Source organism: Pieris napi, chromosome 10, assembly GCF_905475465.1.
Source record: "Pieris napi chromosome 10, ilPieNapi1.2, whole genome shotgun sequence".
In the NCBI taxonomy this organism is placed as follows: Eukaryota; Metazoa; Arthropoda; class Insecta; order Lepidoptera; family Pieridae; genus Pieris; species Pieris napi.
Window position 1 is genome coordinate 8,203,250 of NC_062243.1, and position 14,811 is coordinate 8,218,060.

General features: G+C 31.9%; 3 protein-coding genes across 3 annotated transcripts; 1 reads left to right on the plus strand and 2 right to left on the minus strand.

Annotated features, from left to right (window-relative positions):
- The first annotated feature begins 703 nt into the window (after nt 1-703).
- Nucleotides 704-2,717, plus strand: LOC125053233 (adenine phosphoribosyltransferase). Its single transcript, XM_047654481.1, has 4 exons — nt 704-925; nt 1,312-1,549; nt 2,043-2,267; nt 2,355-2,717. The coding sequence occupies exons 1-3, from the start codon at nt 831-833 to the stop codon at nt 2,265-2,267; spliced, it is 558 nt and encodes a 185-aa protein (XP_047510437.1). The 5' UTR covers nt 704-830; the 3' UTR covers nt 2,355-2,717.
- Nucleotides 2,718-4,244: 1,527 nt separating this feature from the next.
- On the minus strand, nt 4,245-5,532 carry LOC125053310. Its single transcript, XM_047654631.1, has one exon. It carries the CDS (start codon nt 5,435-5,437, stop codon nt 4,550-4,552), a length of 888 nt encoding a protein of 295 aa, XP_047510587.1. The 5' UTR covers nt 5,438-5,532; the 3' UTR covers nt 4,245-4,549.
- A 1,489-nt stretch (nt 5,533-7,021) lies between these two features.
- On the minus strand, nt 7,022-14,699 carry LOC125052819 (meiosis-specific nuclear structural protein 1-like). Its single transcript, XM_047653828.1, has 11 exons — nt 14,565-14,699; nt 13,526-13,677; nt 12,989-13,069; nt 12,319-12,483; nt 11,779-11,941; nt 11,390-11,570; nt 11,074-11,261; nt 10,660-10,824; nt 9,489-9,701; nt 8,738-8,829; nt 7,022-7,173 (listed from the first exon to the last, which is right to left on the minus strand). The coding sequence occupies exons 1-11, from the start codon at nt 14,631-14,633 to the stop codon at nt 7,071-7,073; spliced, it is 1,572 nt and encodes a 523-aa protein (XP_047509784.1). The 5' UTR covers nt 14,634-14,699; the 3' UTR covers nt 7,022-7,070.
- Nucleotides 14,700-14,811: the final 112 nt, after the last annotated feature.

Below are 14,811 nucleotides of genomic sequence, written 5' to 3' on the forward strand. Positions count from 1 at the left end.
AGACGGACCGATCTCCCGTTTCATCTCGAGCGCTGCCAGTCATTCCGTGAAACTTGTCACGCGGAATCCTCACGAGCGGAGGCTGGCATAGCGTTCGAGTGAGAAAAAAAAAGTATGTTTGTATGAATGTATGTATGAAGAAAATGTATATCATAGTCGAATAAGTAAACTTGTCATTTTACACCCGAAATTTATCATCAAAAGTGTGAATAAAACGATAGATGTAATTTAAAATTTGAAAAAATTGTTATCTTCATTAATTCCTTACTTCCCAAAAACTTATATCACCAATAAGACGTTATCACGTAAACATCTCGATCGTAAACCTACTTTACAAACAACCAATATTTTTTTTTTTACATTAGTTATGTACCCAGTGTAGCTTTATATTCTAATTAATTTAATAGATAGCCATTATTATAATAAAATAATATGTCTATAGATACTGATGTTATTAACATTAATAAAAAGAAAAATCCCAATAAAAGTTTGCTAACGTTGAATTATTTTAACTAACAATAATATGATAGATATTTATTCAATCAGGTAATATTGATCTGGATATAGCTGATTGTTTCTTTTGTAGAGCGCTTTCTCATTTTCCCAGATAGTGCCATTGTTGGCATTGGCTGATACGAAAGCTGACGGACTGTGTCAACTGTCATAACTCATAACAGCTATCATTCACTTTTTCCAGTTTTGTAATTTGTACAGTTTGGTATTCGAAACGGAGTAATTATATAGACTTTGTATTATTCGTTATTATCAACTAATATATATTATAAAAACTTTATAGTAAATTGGCGCAAATTGTTCTATCTTTTAGAAAAATGACTATGGGTACAGAATATGAAAAAAAAATCGCTGAACTTGTAAAAAAAATTAAGAATTTTCCAAATTTTCCTAAACAAGGAATTTTATTTTGGTAAGTGAATGATTAATGCTTAACATATTTTTGGCCTTTAATTTTCTTTTTGTAAAATAGTTTCAAAGGTCACATACAAGTTAAATACATTTTAATGATTTAATCTAAGGCTATCAAGCAATGATTTTTTGTAACCTAAACTAACCTAAATATTTTTAAAACCTATCTTAACATATTTAATTAACTAGTGATTTTATACAATTTGATGTATTTATTATCTAATAAATATATAAATTGTTATTTCGTCTGTACAGTTCTCCTTATTCGGGGGTGATTCTATTGACTGAATTATTCATGAAATAACTCTTTACCGCCCATATGCACAGCAATCACCATCTGTCCCTATGAAATAATTTCAAAGTCCTTAATTTTTAATAAATTTTTAGGGATATTTTCTCAGCAATATCAGATGGTGCAGCATGTAAACTATTACAAGGACTCTTAATTGAGACAATACGTTACAAATATCCTGATGTGGAAGCTGTGGTTGGGCTGGAGTCAAGAGGCTTTCTCTTTTCATTCTCAATAGCAGCAGAGATGGGAATAGGATGCCTACCAGTACGGAAGAAAGGAAAACTGCCTGGAGAAGTTATATCATATAAATATGATTTAGAGTATGGATCGGTAAGAATCTTTATATATATATGTATGAGCTAATATTCAATTCAATAATATTAATTAAATTTTGTTCTTCACACATACATACATATACATCATACATTAGCATTATATAATACTTGCAACCTGTCTCAACTTTGATTAGCTGGATATAATTTTTTAATATTTTGGAAATACTTTATTTTACATATTTATAGAGCCAAACAAACTCAGATATTTTTTTTAATATTCAATAAATGTAAATGTTGATGGGTAATTACACGGTATTACTCTATTATTTTCCAGATATGTATAAACACGCAATGTCAATTCTCAAGGTTAATGTCAGATCAAGTAACATTAGTCAAGGTTAAATTTATCAAGATATGACAGTATATTTTTGATACTGATTGTAAAGTCTATGTACTATGATATCTTAGAAATGAACATCTTCAATTATCAATTCATTAAATGAATCTAAAAAGTATGTGGTACTTATATAATTTCTATAAATTTTCAGGACACATTGGAGATCCAGAAAAACTCGATGAAACCTGGACTAAAATGTGTTATTATTGATGATTTAATAGCTACAGGTGGTTCTTTGAATGCAGCTATACAGTTGTTACAAAATAGTGGAGCCGAGGTCCTTGGTTGTCTGGTAATAATTGAACTAGAATCGTTAAATGGACGTAAGAACATACCAAAAACTATACCTGTTCATTCCATGATCAAATATGACTAATTGATTTCTATGTACAAAGTAAACAAGATGTCATCTATTTAGAATTACTTCAATATCTCGTCTCACAGTCATTTGTCTGAACACAATATGTAAATTTCTTAACAATGTTCTGGAAACAAATTGGAACTGGATTAAATTTATTCTGGAATGTTTTAAGCAAATTAGAATAATTATGCTTGTTGTAATTTGATTCATTTATACTTCATTCTTCAGGTTATCATTTTGTTAAAGGGCAGGCCATTAGGTTCATCATTGATAATTCTATACATTGTTGTTAATTTACTTAATTATCAGCTTATGTAGGTTAGACAAAATTTAAATGTATATATTATATATGTATATACATATATTGAATTGGATTTGGCAACCAATTTTAAAAATTGATTAAAATAGATTTCTGTAATAGACCACAACGTAAATGAAAGTTTGTCAATAATAATATGGCTGAAAGAAAAAACACCATATGTTGATCTATGACCTAGTTTCAGATTATATATTCATTTCATTTGAAATTCAGGTTTTTGTATACAGGTACAATAATAAAAATACATAAAGAGAATGGTGTAATTCTGTGTTAATAAACATTAAGGGTCTGTTTCACAATGTACGGATAAGTTCTAGATAAGTTCCAAATTAGCTATTTATTACTTATTGGTAGGATAAACACTATTGTTGCGTTTAAGTAAGTCCATCATTAGTTAGTCCGATGTCAAATAGCACAATTTATCTTCCAAATAATGTGTTGCATAGCTATTTGGTACTTTATCCATCCATTGTGAAACAGACCCTTAATTTTCTTGCACAATATATTTGAAAATTGACAATTTTAGTATTATTTAATAGGCAATTCTAAACTTTTAATATAATAAAGAGCATTTTAATGCCGTATGTTCCTATAAAGTGTCATAATGCACTGGTATTACTGTAAAACGCACCAAATATTTTGTTATATTTAATCCATACAAACTGTAATTGTTTATGGCATATTCGTTGCTACACATAGTTTTGGCTATAAGTTTGAATATGTCATTGTCATAAACATTTTTGTCTAAGTAAAGATTGGATTTCTTTACTTAAAAAAAAATGTATGTAGACGTAAGCAAAAACAGTAAACAATTTTGATATCAAAATCTAACATTGTAATATAATTTACAAATAAGTATGCTATATTGATTCAAGTATGAGGTCCATATGCATAGATATTTACTATTGAAAAGTTGAAACAAAACAAATTGAAATATATTTAATCTAAATTTTTATTATGAATTTACGTATTTTGTAATTAATTATTCATTCTTTTGTTGAACAAGGTCGCGTAATATTATGAGATATTTTTTACGCGTTATTTGAAGTTTTACACGTGTAAGAACAATTATTTGGCGCGAAAACAAATAAAATGAAATGAACATTGAATTTATTTAATAAACATATCTGTGTATGTAGTCAGAAGTGGCCAGTGTATCAATAGACCACAATAGATATGTCAGGACCTAATATTTAATCTAATTATTAACTGTATGCAGAAAAGCAATAATTGTATAGGCTGTGATCATTTGCTTCATTACAAAAGCAATATGTGATCTTCAAACCAAAATAATATCCTAGTGAATAGATTAAGTATCAAAATTCGTCGGCAATTAACTGTCTGCGGTATTTAACTGCGTACAGAGCGTGCAAAGAATGGTGGTTTCCTTTATTTTTTGTTATAGTTTAGTAATTTTGAATTTAATACGTAAAAAAAATATTCATAGAGCACTACTTATATTTTGTAATTGAAAGTGTGTCATTTAATAACACGTTTATTGCGTTTCTACAGTTTTATGTGTTTTATCTTAATGAAATTAGCTATAATTGTTTTAATTAGTTCTACATATATTGCATTATCTTAACTTAAATTTTGTCATATACTTGATTCACTGTTAAGGATTATTCCATGATAAAGCATTTGTGATTATTTTTATAAATAAAAAACCAAAATAACAACAACTTGTATTATTTGACCCATATTTAACACTTTAATAGGCACTTTTAAATTATATAATTAAAATTTCTATCAATCAGAACACTGGGAATATTACATAGTTTTAATATTACATTTCATATAGTTCTTAAAGGATGGTAAAAAGTTACGCTTTTATTATAGCAAATCTTACTTTAAATAGTGTTCAAGTTGGCAGCCTGAGTTTGCCTTTTGTCTATATAATATTGTACAGGGGCGCTAATTTGCATAATTAAATATACTGTTAATACAAATAAAATTATCACAGCAAACATAAAAAGTACTAAAACTTATTTTTATCGGTTTGTTCTGTAGTGTTTTCTTTCATTTCAAGTATGGGCTTGAAATCTTTAACACTTTGCCAATTCCACCTCGGACCGTCATCACTCATTGGCTCTTTATCATATTTATTATTGTCAGGTAATGTGGTTGTTTCAAAAATAGTAGTAGTTTCATCGCTTTCTGTTGTGCTTGTAAAAATATCTCTATCATTCTCGTTTACTTCAATCGGTAGGTCTACAGTCATACTTTCAGCTTTTAAGGCTTCCTTAGCAGAATCATTCGTGTCTAAAACAAATTCTACTGTTTCATGATCCTGAGCGTCTTTTGATATCTTCATGTTTTCTTTATTAAAATCTTCGACGGGTACATCTGTTACACAATCTTCTGGTACCACTGTTGAACTCACTTCAGTGTCTTTCATTGAGTTGCGCGCTGACCTCGCAGTTTCATCTTTTGAGACAATTGTAGGGGTGTTTTTAGATTCTGTGTTTTCCGAAGGTATTGATTTTTTATCATTTGTATTCGGGGGTCCATCTTTTAAATTAATATCCTTTTTGATATCTGGAACGGCATATACTTCAATCTGGAAATCATATCCTCGTAAAGCAGTTGGACTTTTGAGTTCAATGGTAACATTCTTCTGTCCTTCGCCTCCTTCTACTATTTTCACATCTCCATCCTTTTCTGGCCTCAGATCTTTTACAACGACACGACTTATCACTTCATTGTCGCTGGCTGTCACAGTTACGTTATTCGCCTGTCTCCAAATCGCAGGGTTGGCTTGTTTTGTTTCTTCAAATATTTTCTTTCCATTTGTATTGAATCCTATAGCTAGATCATGGCATGAGGCCACTGCCACTAAGGCAAGAACTATACATTTAGTGAACATGTTCTAAGTCCAACCTGTTACTGCGTGTTCAGACCAAAGCTCGCGAGTTTATATAGATATGACTTGTTTAAGGAAAATTTTAGAATGAAATCATGGCGTTATGAGTTGCCTTCGTAATAAGTATTTTTTATATGTATTAGCCGCCCTTCCTACAGGAAAATTGTCTTTAGTCGGTACAATCACGCACATAATTCAGTTGAAAATGATATTAATTTATGTCAAATACCTATTCCGCAATTTAACATGTACAATTGGCGTCAAAAAATGTAGAAGTTGAAGTAAGAAGTAGACATGGGAAGAAATTGGCTGTGCCAAAAATCAATCTGGAACTGTTTCGGAAAAAAACCTTTTGTATGGCAATTAAAGTTTACAATAAATTAGCAAAATAATTAAAAGATCTTCCGTCTAGAGTCTTTAAAAAGCGACTTAGTGTATTACTTTTAGAAAAAATGTACTATTCAATAAATTATTATTTGCGTGAAACACCGTAATTAATATAAAATTAATGATGTAATGTATATAGTATAATAGACTAGATAACATAAGAATTGACTTTGATTAATAATGTAAAATTCCTAAAGACAAATTTGCGCGCCATCGTGTGTGGCAGAATATGCGAACGATTTACGATTGTATCACATTTTGTACCATATTCTTGCAAGAAATAAATTATTAATATTATAAACAGATAAGATGATAAAATAATACATCGATTTTATTCACACATTTGGATGTCAACGCAGATTATTCTAGGCTCAAGATAATATTTTCATATTATTATTGTCAGTTATTTCATAAGCTAATATTTTTTTGGTTATAAAAAGAGTATAATGTTCGTGAAGGAAATAAACACTTGTCACCTTGCAAGTACTATACGTGCATCTTATCAACACGACCATCAAAGACGTGTTTGGAATAAGAATAGGAAACGCTTCCGACATCGCGATACACTTTGATGCAATGTCAAGGCTTACTGTGTGTAATGTTTTTATTAGTTTAGCTCATGAACCTGAAGAACTGTTGCAGATGAGCCTAAGCCTGCTTGTTTCCAAAAGTTAGTTTTATTCGTGTTGTATTTAATAAAACGGCTTTTGCCGTAAATTTCTTTTTTAAGTTCTTTATATTTCGTGATTTTATGCGCTATTCTAATTTGAAAATTGTAGTTATGCCCCAGTAGTACTGGTGAGAGACCAAGAACAAAACATGTCTGTAAGAAATATGATTGTTGAACTGATGAACCATTTGAAGGAATGCAATTTTTGTGGAACTGATGATCCATTTGAAGGAATGCAATTTTTGTTGAACTGATGAACCATTTGAAGGAATGCAATTTTTGTTGAACTGATGAACCATTTGAAGGAATGCAATTTTTGTGCAACTGATGAACCATTTGAAGGAATGCAATTTTTGGGGAACTGATGAACCATTTGAAGGAATGCAATTTTTGGGGAACTGATGAACCATTTGAAGGAATGCAATTTTTGTGGAACTGATGAACCATTTGAAGGAATGCATTTTTTAGCATAATTTTGTATTTACTTAAATTCGTCCGTTAGTGAATTACCTACTAAATAATACACAATATAAAGAAAGTAGAATGTTCAAGTATATTTTGAAAAAAAATTACAAAAAGTTATTTACAATAATCAGGTTTAGAACAGGGGCACTTCTCTGGAATTTTTAAACCTTTTGCGAGTTGCTTCGTAAATGGATGTACTTCGTCACTGAAGAATGGTCTGAAATGAATTTATGAGAATATATAGTTTTGTAGTGTACGATATAGACCAGTCATTATAGACATTCGAAATCGAAAATTTGATAATAATTCCAAAAGTTTTCAAACTTCGGTCAAGTGAATGGTACATTGGGACGACAATAAATCTCATTTTGCAACCTTGTCCGCAGTCCGGAACATTGTTAAAATTGCAATTAAATTAATTTTTGCTGTATGGTCGACCAAAACTTATTTTTAACAATGTTCCGGACCGCAGAGCAGGTTGCAAAATTTTATAGTTTGTTTTAATACCACTCCCGACCTTACATCAAAATTTGAAAACTTTTGGAATTATAATGAATTAATTGTCTTGACTGACTGGACTAATAAGCAATAATACCTTTTTACTTCCAATAATTCTGTGTTAGTAATTATTTCTATGTGATTTTAATATTATTGTTTAATTGTTATGGTATTTAAGGTACCTATAGGACCTCTTGAAATGGTATAAGCCTCCTATAAACATGAACTAACGCGTTTGAACTCGGTAGCGTTTTCTTTTATTCTTGATACTCACGTCAAAACAAAATTATACGCAAAAATTGCGTATAATTTATGCAAGGTTTACGAGATTTTTTGAGAAGGCCTTAATTTTCAAACATTATTATAATCATCACGATTTTCCTCCATAAAACCTTGTTCACTTAGGAAGTTCCGTTTTGATTCATATCTCGAACAATGAGATAAATGTAACAAGATTTTGTCGTTAAAGGTTAAATTAATAAAAAAATATTTGCGTCTTTTACTAGAGTAGAACGTGTAGGATCCATAAATCTAATGTTATAACGAGGAATTAGGTATTTAAGTTAGCAAGTTTGTATAGGAACTAATGAACCGATTTTGATTTATTCACGACTATCAAAATAATTCCCGAGGTATATTTATTGCACTTCATATGATTTTTTTGCAGTTTTCACGCGTTGCTTTAGCTATAAGTTATTTCATCAAATATAGATTTGCGCTTAATGTCGTGCATATTAACTCTCACTCAAATATTCAGTAGGTAACCCGCATAATAAGAATAAGAATAATTTTTTTTTTCTCCCATATAACATTTACAACAACAATAAGATAACAATTGAAAAAGCATTGGGCGACTGGTTTCCAAACTAGGCAAGAACCTGTGATATGGATAACCAGGCTTCCACTCTACAGCAAAGTCATGTTGAGTGTTTACAAAAAGTACATACATATATGGGTAGGCAAACAAAGAGAGAAAAACAAAACAGTCAATTAATTAGAAGTTAGAACAAAATAGCACAAGTAAAGTTGTATGGGCGTATGTGAGGGTGTGTGTGTATGTGTGAGTGTGTGTATGTGAGTATTGTGTATGTGTAGGTGAGTGTGTGTGTATGTTGATAGTGGTGATACGATGTCGCAATACACGTCTATAGTCTATACGTATCCCCGCTTAAGAAGCGTCTACGATTACTTCCGTGGTAGATCCTGTATAATTAATCAACTTATACCAATTTTATTCTAAATTTTGATTACAATATAACACAGTTAAGCTTAAAGAAACAAACCGTCGCAGCATCCTTTCTATCTCTCTCTGGTACTCCTCAGTTGCCAACTGACACTTCTTGATTTGATCCAACTCCTCTTGACGTGCTCGTTCCTAGAAATCAATGCGATTAAGCTAATAAAAGTTTTTGCGGAAACAGAACTGACGTGGGATTTGAGGTCGTTGCGGCGCTCAATTTAGCTTCTTTGTTATGTTGACGAGACTGTTACGTCATAATAGTTCGATAGTAATCTTGATACTTGTAAAAAAGACTAAAATAAAAACTAATATGAAAAAATTAAAAGTATGTTATTTTTGTGAATAAATTAAATAAGAATTATATTGGTTCACATAACCGGCCCGCTAATTCTCTTTCCGGTCTTAAGTAAAATTATAATTATGGACAATGTCAAAGTTAAATTGACGTAGTTTATAAAGAGCAATCTTAGCCAAGTTTACCTACGAGCGTCGTGAGGTCTAATCCCGCTCATTGGTGCATAGATTTTTTTGATATAATATGTATATGGCCAAATAAAACGCTGTTCAAATGTATAAATAATTATCAATGAAACAAATGCAGAAATATATCTGCTTCATTGGGGCTTTGACACATAATAAAATAAAAATTTAGAAATTAAAAAATAAAGAACTTTACACTACGGGACAATAGTTTTTACGCAATTTAGGAGACATGTTATAAACATTTAAGATAAATAAAATACTATTTTTTTTAAAAAGTTAATTAAAAAGATTTATAAAAAAAGTTAAATTACCTTTAACAGCTTGTTATACTCTATCTGTTCTAACAGTTGTCTTTGGTGCAATTTTCGCTTCTGCGCATCTGTAAACTGTTTATGGTCCACAAGTTTCTCAAGCTGCTCAAACAATTGTCTTTGGTATTCATCTTGCTCTTCCAGTTTCTGTTTGAGATTCTCTCTTGCTTTTTGACGATCTTTTATTTGTTCCACCATAGCTTGACGTACTTCCTATAAAAATAGCTTAATAATTCCGTATTCTTGTAAACATCATACTTATTTGAAATTATGATTGTTTCCAACTTATATATGTATTTAACTTTTTATTGAATATATTCGACCTGATTCGACCATTTCAATTATACATCCTTTTTTATAGAACAGGCGGCAAACGGGCAGAAGGCTCACCTGCTGTTAAGTGAAACCTCCGCCCATGGACACTCTCAATGCCAGAGGGCTCGCGATTGCGGCCTTTTAAGAATTGATACGCTCTTTTCTTGAAGGACCATATTTTGGTTCGGAAATACTTTATAGTGGGCTGGTTCCATATAGTGGTAGTGCGCGGCAAAAACTGCCTTAAAAATGCTGTTGTGGAACGATGGACGTCGAGGTGATAGGGGTGTATTTCGTATTCTGCATCGACGTTCGATGATGAAAATTTAGCTGCAGGTGTTAATCCGAACAACTCCTCTGAACACGCCATGGTAAATGCGGTAAAAGATGAAGATGATGATACATGCTAATATTATGAAGAGAAAACATTTTTTTTAATCAATAAACTCAAAAAGTGCTGGACTGATCAAAAGTTATATTACACATTACACACGTTACATTTTATTAGACAGTCCATTAAGATACACATAATTCACGGTCCCCCAAGTCCATATGAAATTGTCTTAAACTTAAACATGTCTTTTATATATTAGGGAGCGTTCAAGTATTACGTAACGCAATTTTTGGAGATTATTGAACCCCCCCCCCCATATAACTCGCCGTAACGTTTTTCTGTACCCAAGTACAGTACTCTACTCGAGTATAGTAAAACGTTTCGTGACTACCTAGTGACTCTTTAGTTACTATTATGTGTTGTAAGTCGAAAATAATATTAACAATAACATTTAAACTACAAGCACCTGACAACGCTTAACAGGGCAGATAATTAATAAATTATCTTTTAGTTATCACTCACCCTATTAGTTTTCTGCGCCCACGCAAGATATTCGCATCTCTTCTTGTCAATGTACTCTTGTCTTCTCTGAGCCTCTTCCGCCAAGGGACCTTCGATTATTGTCTCCATGTCTTCGTACTGCTTCTTTATTTCCAAAAGCTTCTTATTGCACTCATCCAACTCTTGCTACAGATAAATTTTACATCAAAAAGTGTTACGATGGTTATTCGATATTTATTATCAGATATTTTGGGACAGTCTTCAGAAATTTTCTGGTTTAATCTACTAAGGACGTTACAAGCCTATATATTCTTTTTGCTATTTTGTATCCTTATTATTTTTTAGCGGTATCATAGCCCAGTTCGATTACGTCTTACTAATGTATGAAGCTATTTGCAGTAGCGAGCTATAAAATGTATTCATTTATTATCTTACCTCCTTTCTCCTCATGAGCATTAGCTTGGCTTTTTCATCCGCTAATCCCTGGCCAGCGAGCGAGTCCCAAGTGTCAGCGATCAGTTTAGCGGCAGCGTTTTGTTTTCGAACAGTTTCTTGTCTCTCTTCTATCATAAGTTTCCTCTCTCTGGCTGTCTCTTTTCTTTGTTCCGCGCGTTGATTTTCAGCTGAAACGTTAATTTCCCTTCATTCCCTTGTGTTAAACAAGAATTGAATTGTTTTTCTTAATGACGTTACAGCTAAACCACTAAATATATTTGTGATTAAATTAACACCTAATAAGTTATTTTAGTACCTTCTTGCTCCTTCCTTATATCAGCATCCCATATCGCCTTGAATCTTCTTGCCTCTTCCTTCAGCATCTCCCTTTCTTTCTCCTTCTGCTGTTTTCTCTGTTCAAGTTGATAGTCCGTGTATTTTTTGCATTCGTAGTCCCTTCGTAGACGTTCAATGGCGTCTTGCTCCATACGCGCCGCCTATTTACAAGTCATTATATATACGTTATACCAGAATAAAAAATATAACGCTATTTAGAAAACATGAGTTAACCCTTTCTTTGAACCATATACTACTAAATAAAAGCTATTAATTGTTGTCCTTATCCCTCAAGCATCCTTTGTGAATAAGTAAACAAGACAAAACATTATTTAACTATAGAAGTAACTAAGCTAACAATATATTCACCAATGCATCCGACTCCTTCATTGCCACTTCATACCACATTTTATCAAATTCTTTTTCTGCCATCTTCCGTGCTTCCTTTTCTTTCATTTGGTAGAGTTGAATCTCTTGCGTCTCTTTCGCACGCAGCTTGTAGATACAGGGCAGGACGTGTACGCATTTGGACCTCAATGTTAAACATGTATATTATTATGAAAAGCTCATACTAGAAATATTATCAAACTTTAAAATAGTTTAGTTAAGAATTGTATCAAGACTTAAGCTATAAATATCCGAAATATGTCACTTCAGGGGTGGAGGATTAACTAAAAATTGTTGAGTATGGATAAATGTTTTAACATTAACATTAACAAAATAATTGTCTAACATTCACTTCGATGACGACATACCCTAAAACGCGTTATACAACTTCTCAACCTTAGCCATTGGAACCTTCCGCCCGGCTGGTTAGACTGCCTGAAGATCCTCCCTTTACGTTGGAGGTCTACCATCCTATCTCCCCAACCTATTTCCATTGGTATGAATTGACATCAATGTACTTACAAAGGAGTATCTTTATATTTCTCTTCGTGTTCTTTCTTTCTCTTCGCCAAGAGGAACTCAAGCCTTTTCTTCTTGTCCTCCCACACAGCAACAGCGCCAGCCTGCGCTTGTTCGACGAATTTACGTATATTTTCTTCTTCCTCAACCCCATATAGCCCTATTAATCTAAATATGAAAATAAATATTCAATGTAACAAGTCGTATCTATTTCGGCTGTGTAAAATTCAGACAACAAGAGAATCTAGTTCGTTAAAAGTAAAACCTTATCGATCTTTTTGAAGTTATACTTCTTTAGGCGCGTTATGAAAAATTGATGAGAGTGAAATTTTATGATGCGCGCGCACCGTTACACAAAATTAACAGAATGAAGTTAGTTCTAGATGGCATGAAAATCGATAATAACTATGTTCAAGTTGTATATTCTAGTATATATTTTTATATTTAGAACACGTGTTTTGTAACAGTACAATTAAACAGTGTGAATAAATAAATATTATTTTGGTGTTTTTATAGTAATAATAATATAATTGATTAATTTTAATATTTATCGTTAATCACTGCTGCATTTTTGTTATTTTTTTTCCATACGCCAAAGAAGTAAGTATAACTTTCACGCGTGTACATAAGTACACACACTCTTTTTTATATAAAATAATTTTAATTAATATACCTTTTTCTTTTGTTATTTAAATCTTCTTCATATGACTCCATGCACAAATCGACTCTTCGGGCTACGTTATTTATAAGAGACCTGAATTTTTTTAAATATTATACTTTCATATAAACAATATTTTCAATAGGTATATTAAATTCAAATATCATTTAATCATATTGGTATCACTTTGTACACTTATGACTTGTCTGTACAGAAATACATATAAATGCTTCTAATTTTACATTTAGTGCCAGTTCTCAAATCAAGGGCGTAGAACGGAAGAGAAGAACTGGCAATAAACTCTCCGCCACTCTTTTTAATCGCCATGTTTTTTTTTTACACAACGTTTGTAAGGAGCTGCAACCATTAAACCATGTTCCACATGACATCTTAAGTAATTAATAATAATAACATAAATTAAAAACAAAGAGTTGTCCTCTATCAGCAGGAGGCATGGTGAAATAGGAGCACGCACTTACATTCTCGTGGGAACAACACGCATTAATTACTTTTGAAAATATTAAATAATAGGTGAATAACGAATGTTAAAACCTTCTATCACAACGTATAAAAAAATCAGACGTCTGTTTGTCTTTCAGTTCCTTGAGTTTGGTCTCTGCGCCCTTCCGTTGCTCTTCTTCTTCAGCCCGTAGTTTTTTGATAAATTTGACATAACGAAAGGTTGAGTTTAATACTCGAGATGTCTGTAAAACATTAGTAAAAATAATTTCATTTTTCATTGAGTTTAAAAACACAGCGTCTTAGATTATTGGGAGGTAGGTATATAAATAAAAATTCAATAAAAAGTAACAATGAGGCAACTATCCTTTATTAATGTTTTTTGACGTGATAACGTCTTTAAAATCGTTTTAGTCGGGTGACATGTTCAGAAACTTGTGTCACACCAAAACCTCACGAGCGCGATCGCAGGTATAACGAGAGAGAGACGGACCGATCTCCCGTCTCATCTCGAGCGCTGCCAGTCATTCCGTGAATGTATGAAGAAAAATGTATATCATAGTCGAATAAGTAAACTTGTCATTTTACACCCGAAATTTATCATCAAAAGTGTGAATAAAACGATAGAACTGGTTTTACCAATTTCGGAAAATATAATCTATGTATGAGAATATTTTCGGGCAAAATAAACAAATAATAAAAAAAGGGTGCGTGTACTTATGTACGCGCGAAAGAAGTTATACTTCTTTGGCATTATTAAAAATAGTTTCTGATTGCATGCAAATAATTAATTACAATTAAATAATGAAATTAAATAAATAAATATTTATTATTATTCTCTTACATTAAGTGTAACATACATTCTATTATTATTCGAATGTTGTTTTTAAATTATGTCCAATGCCGTAGCATTTTCCGTGGGCAACTTCATTCTGTTAAATTTGTGTCACGGTGGGCGCGCATCGTAAAAATTTCACTCTCATAAATTTTTCATAACGCGCCTAAAGAAGTATAACTTCAAAAACGTTTGCACACAGGCTCTGCCGGGGGTGGGCGCAGCCCTGAAGATGTTCCATCCAGCCATCTCAACCAGACACGGGTGACAATAACTTATCATGGTTGAATAACTTACATAGTAGACTTCCGGTGCGCCTCTTGGTCCCGGTCCATCTTTGGGCGCATTTTGTTTGGGCGGCTCCATCGTTATAAATTGATCAGAAAGTTAATTCAAATTGTATATTGATATTGAATACTGAAAACCATTATTGACAAGATGTCAAAACGTGTACTTTTTCTTCAAAATCAAATAGTTTTTCATGAAACTTGAACCTATTAATGTTATATTTGTATATAGAGGGAAGTACATTCAGTACAATTCT

Coding starts and splice junctions, on each gene's coding strand:
- LOC125053233 (XM_047654481.1), top strand. CDS start 831: ATGACTATGGGTACAGAATATGAAAAAAAAATCGCTGAACTTGTAAAA. Junction 926..1,311: donor AAACAAGGAATTTTATTTTG/GTAAGTGAATGA, acceptor ATAAATTTTTAG/GGATATTTTCTCAGCAATAT. Junction 1,550..2,042: donor ATGATTTAGAGTATGGATCG/GTAAGAATCTTT, acceptor ATAAATTTTCAG/GACACATTGGAGATCCAGAA.
- LOC125053310 (XM_047654631.1), bottom strand. CDS start 5,437: ATGTTCACTAAATGTATAGTTCTTGCCTTAGTGGCAGTGGCCTCATGC.
- LOC125052819 (XM_047653828.1), bottom strand. CDS start 14,633: ATGGAGCCGCCCAAACAAAATGCGCCCAAAGATGGACCGGGACCAAGA. Junction 13,070..13,525: donor TTTATACGTTGTGATAGAAG/GTTTTAACATTC, acceptor AAAAAAATTCAG/GTCTCTTATAAATAACGTAG. Junction 9,702..10,659: donor GGGCGCAGAAAACTAATAGG/GTGAGTGATAAC, acceptor CTATTTTTATAG/GAAGTACGTCAAGCTATGGT.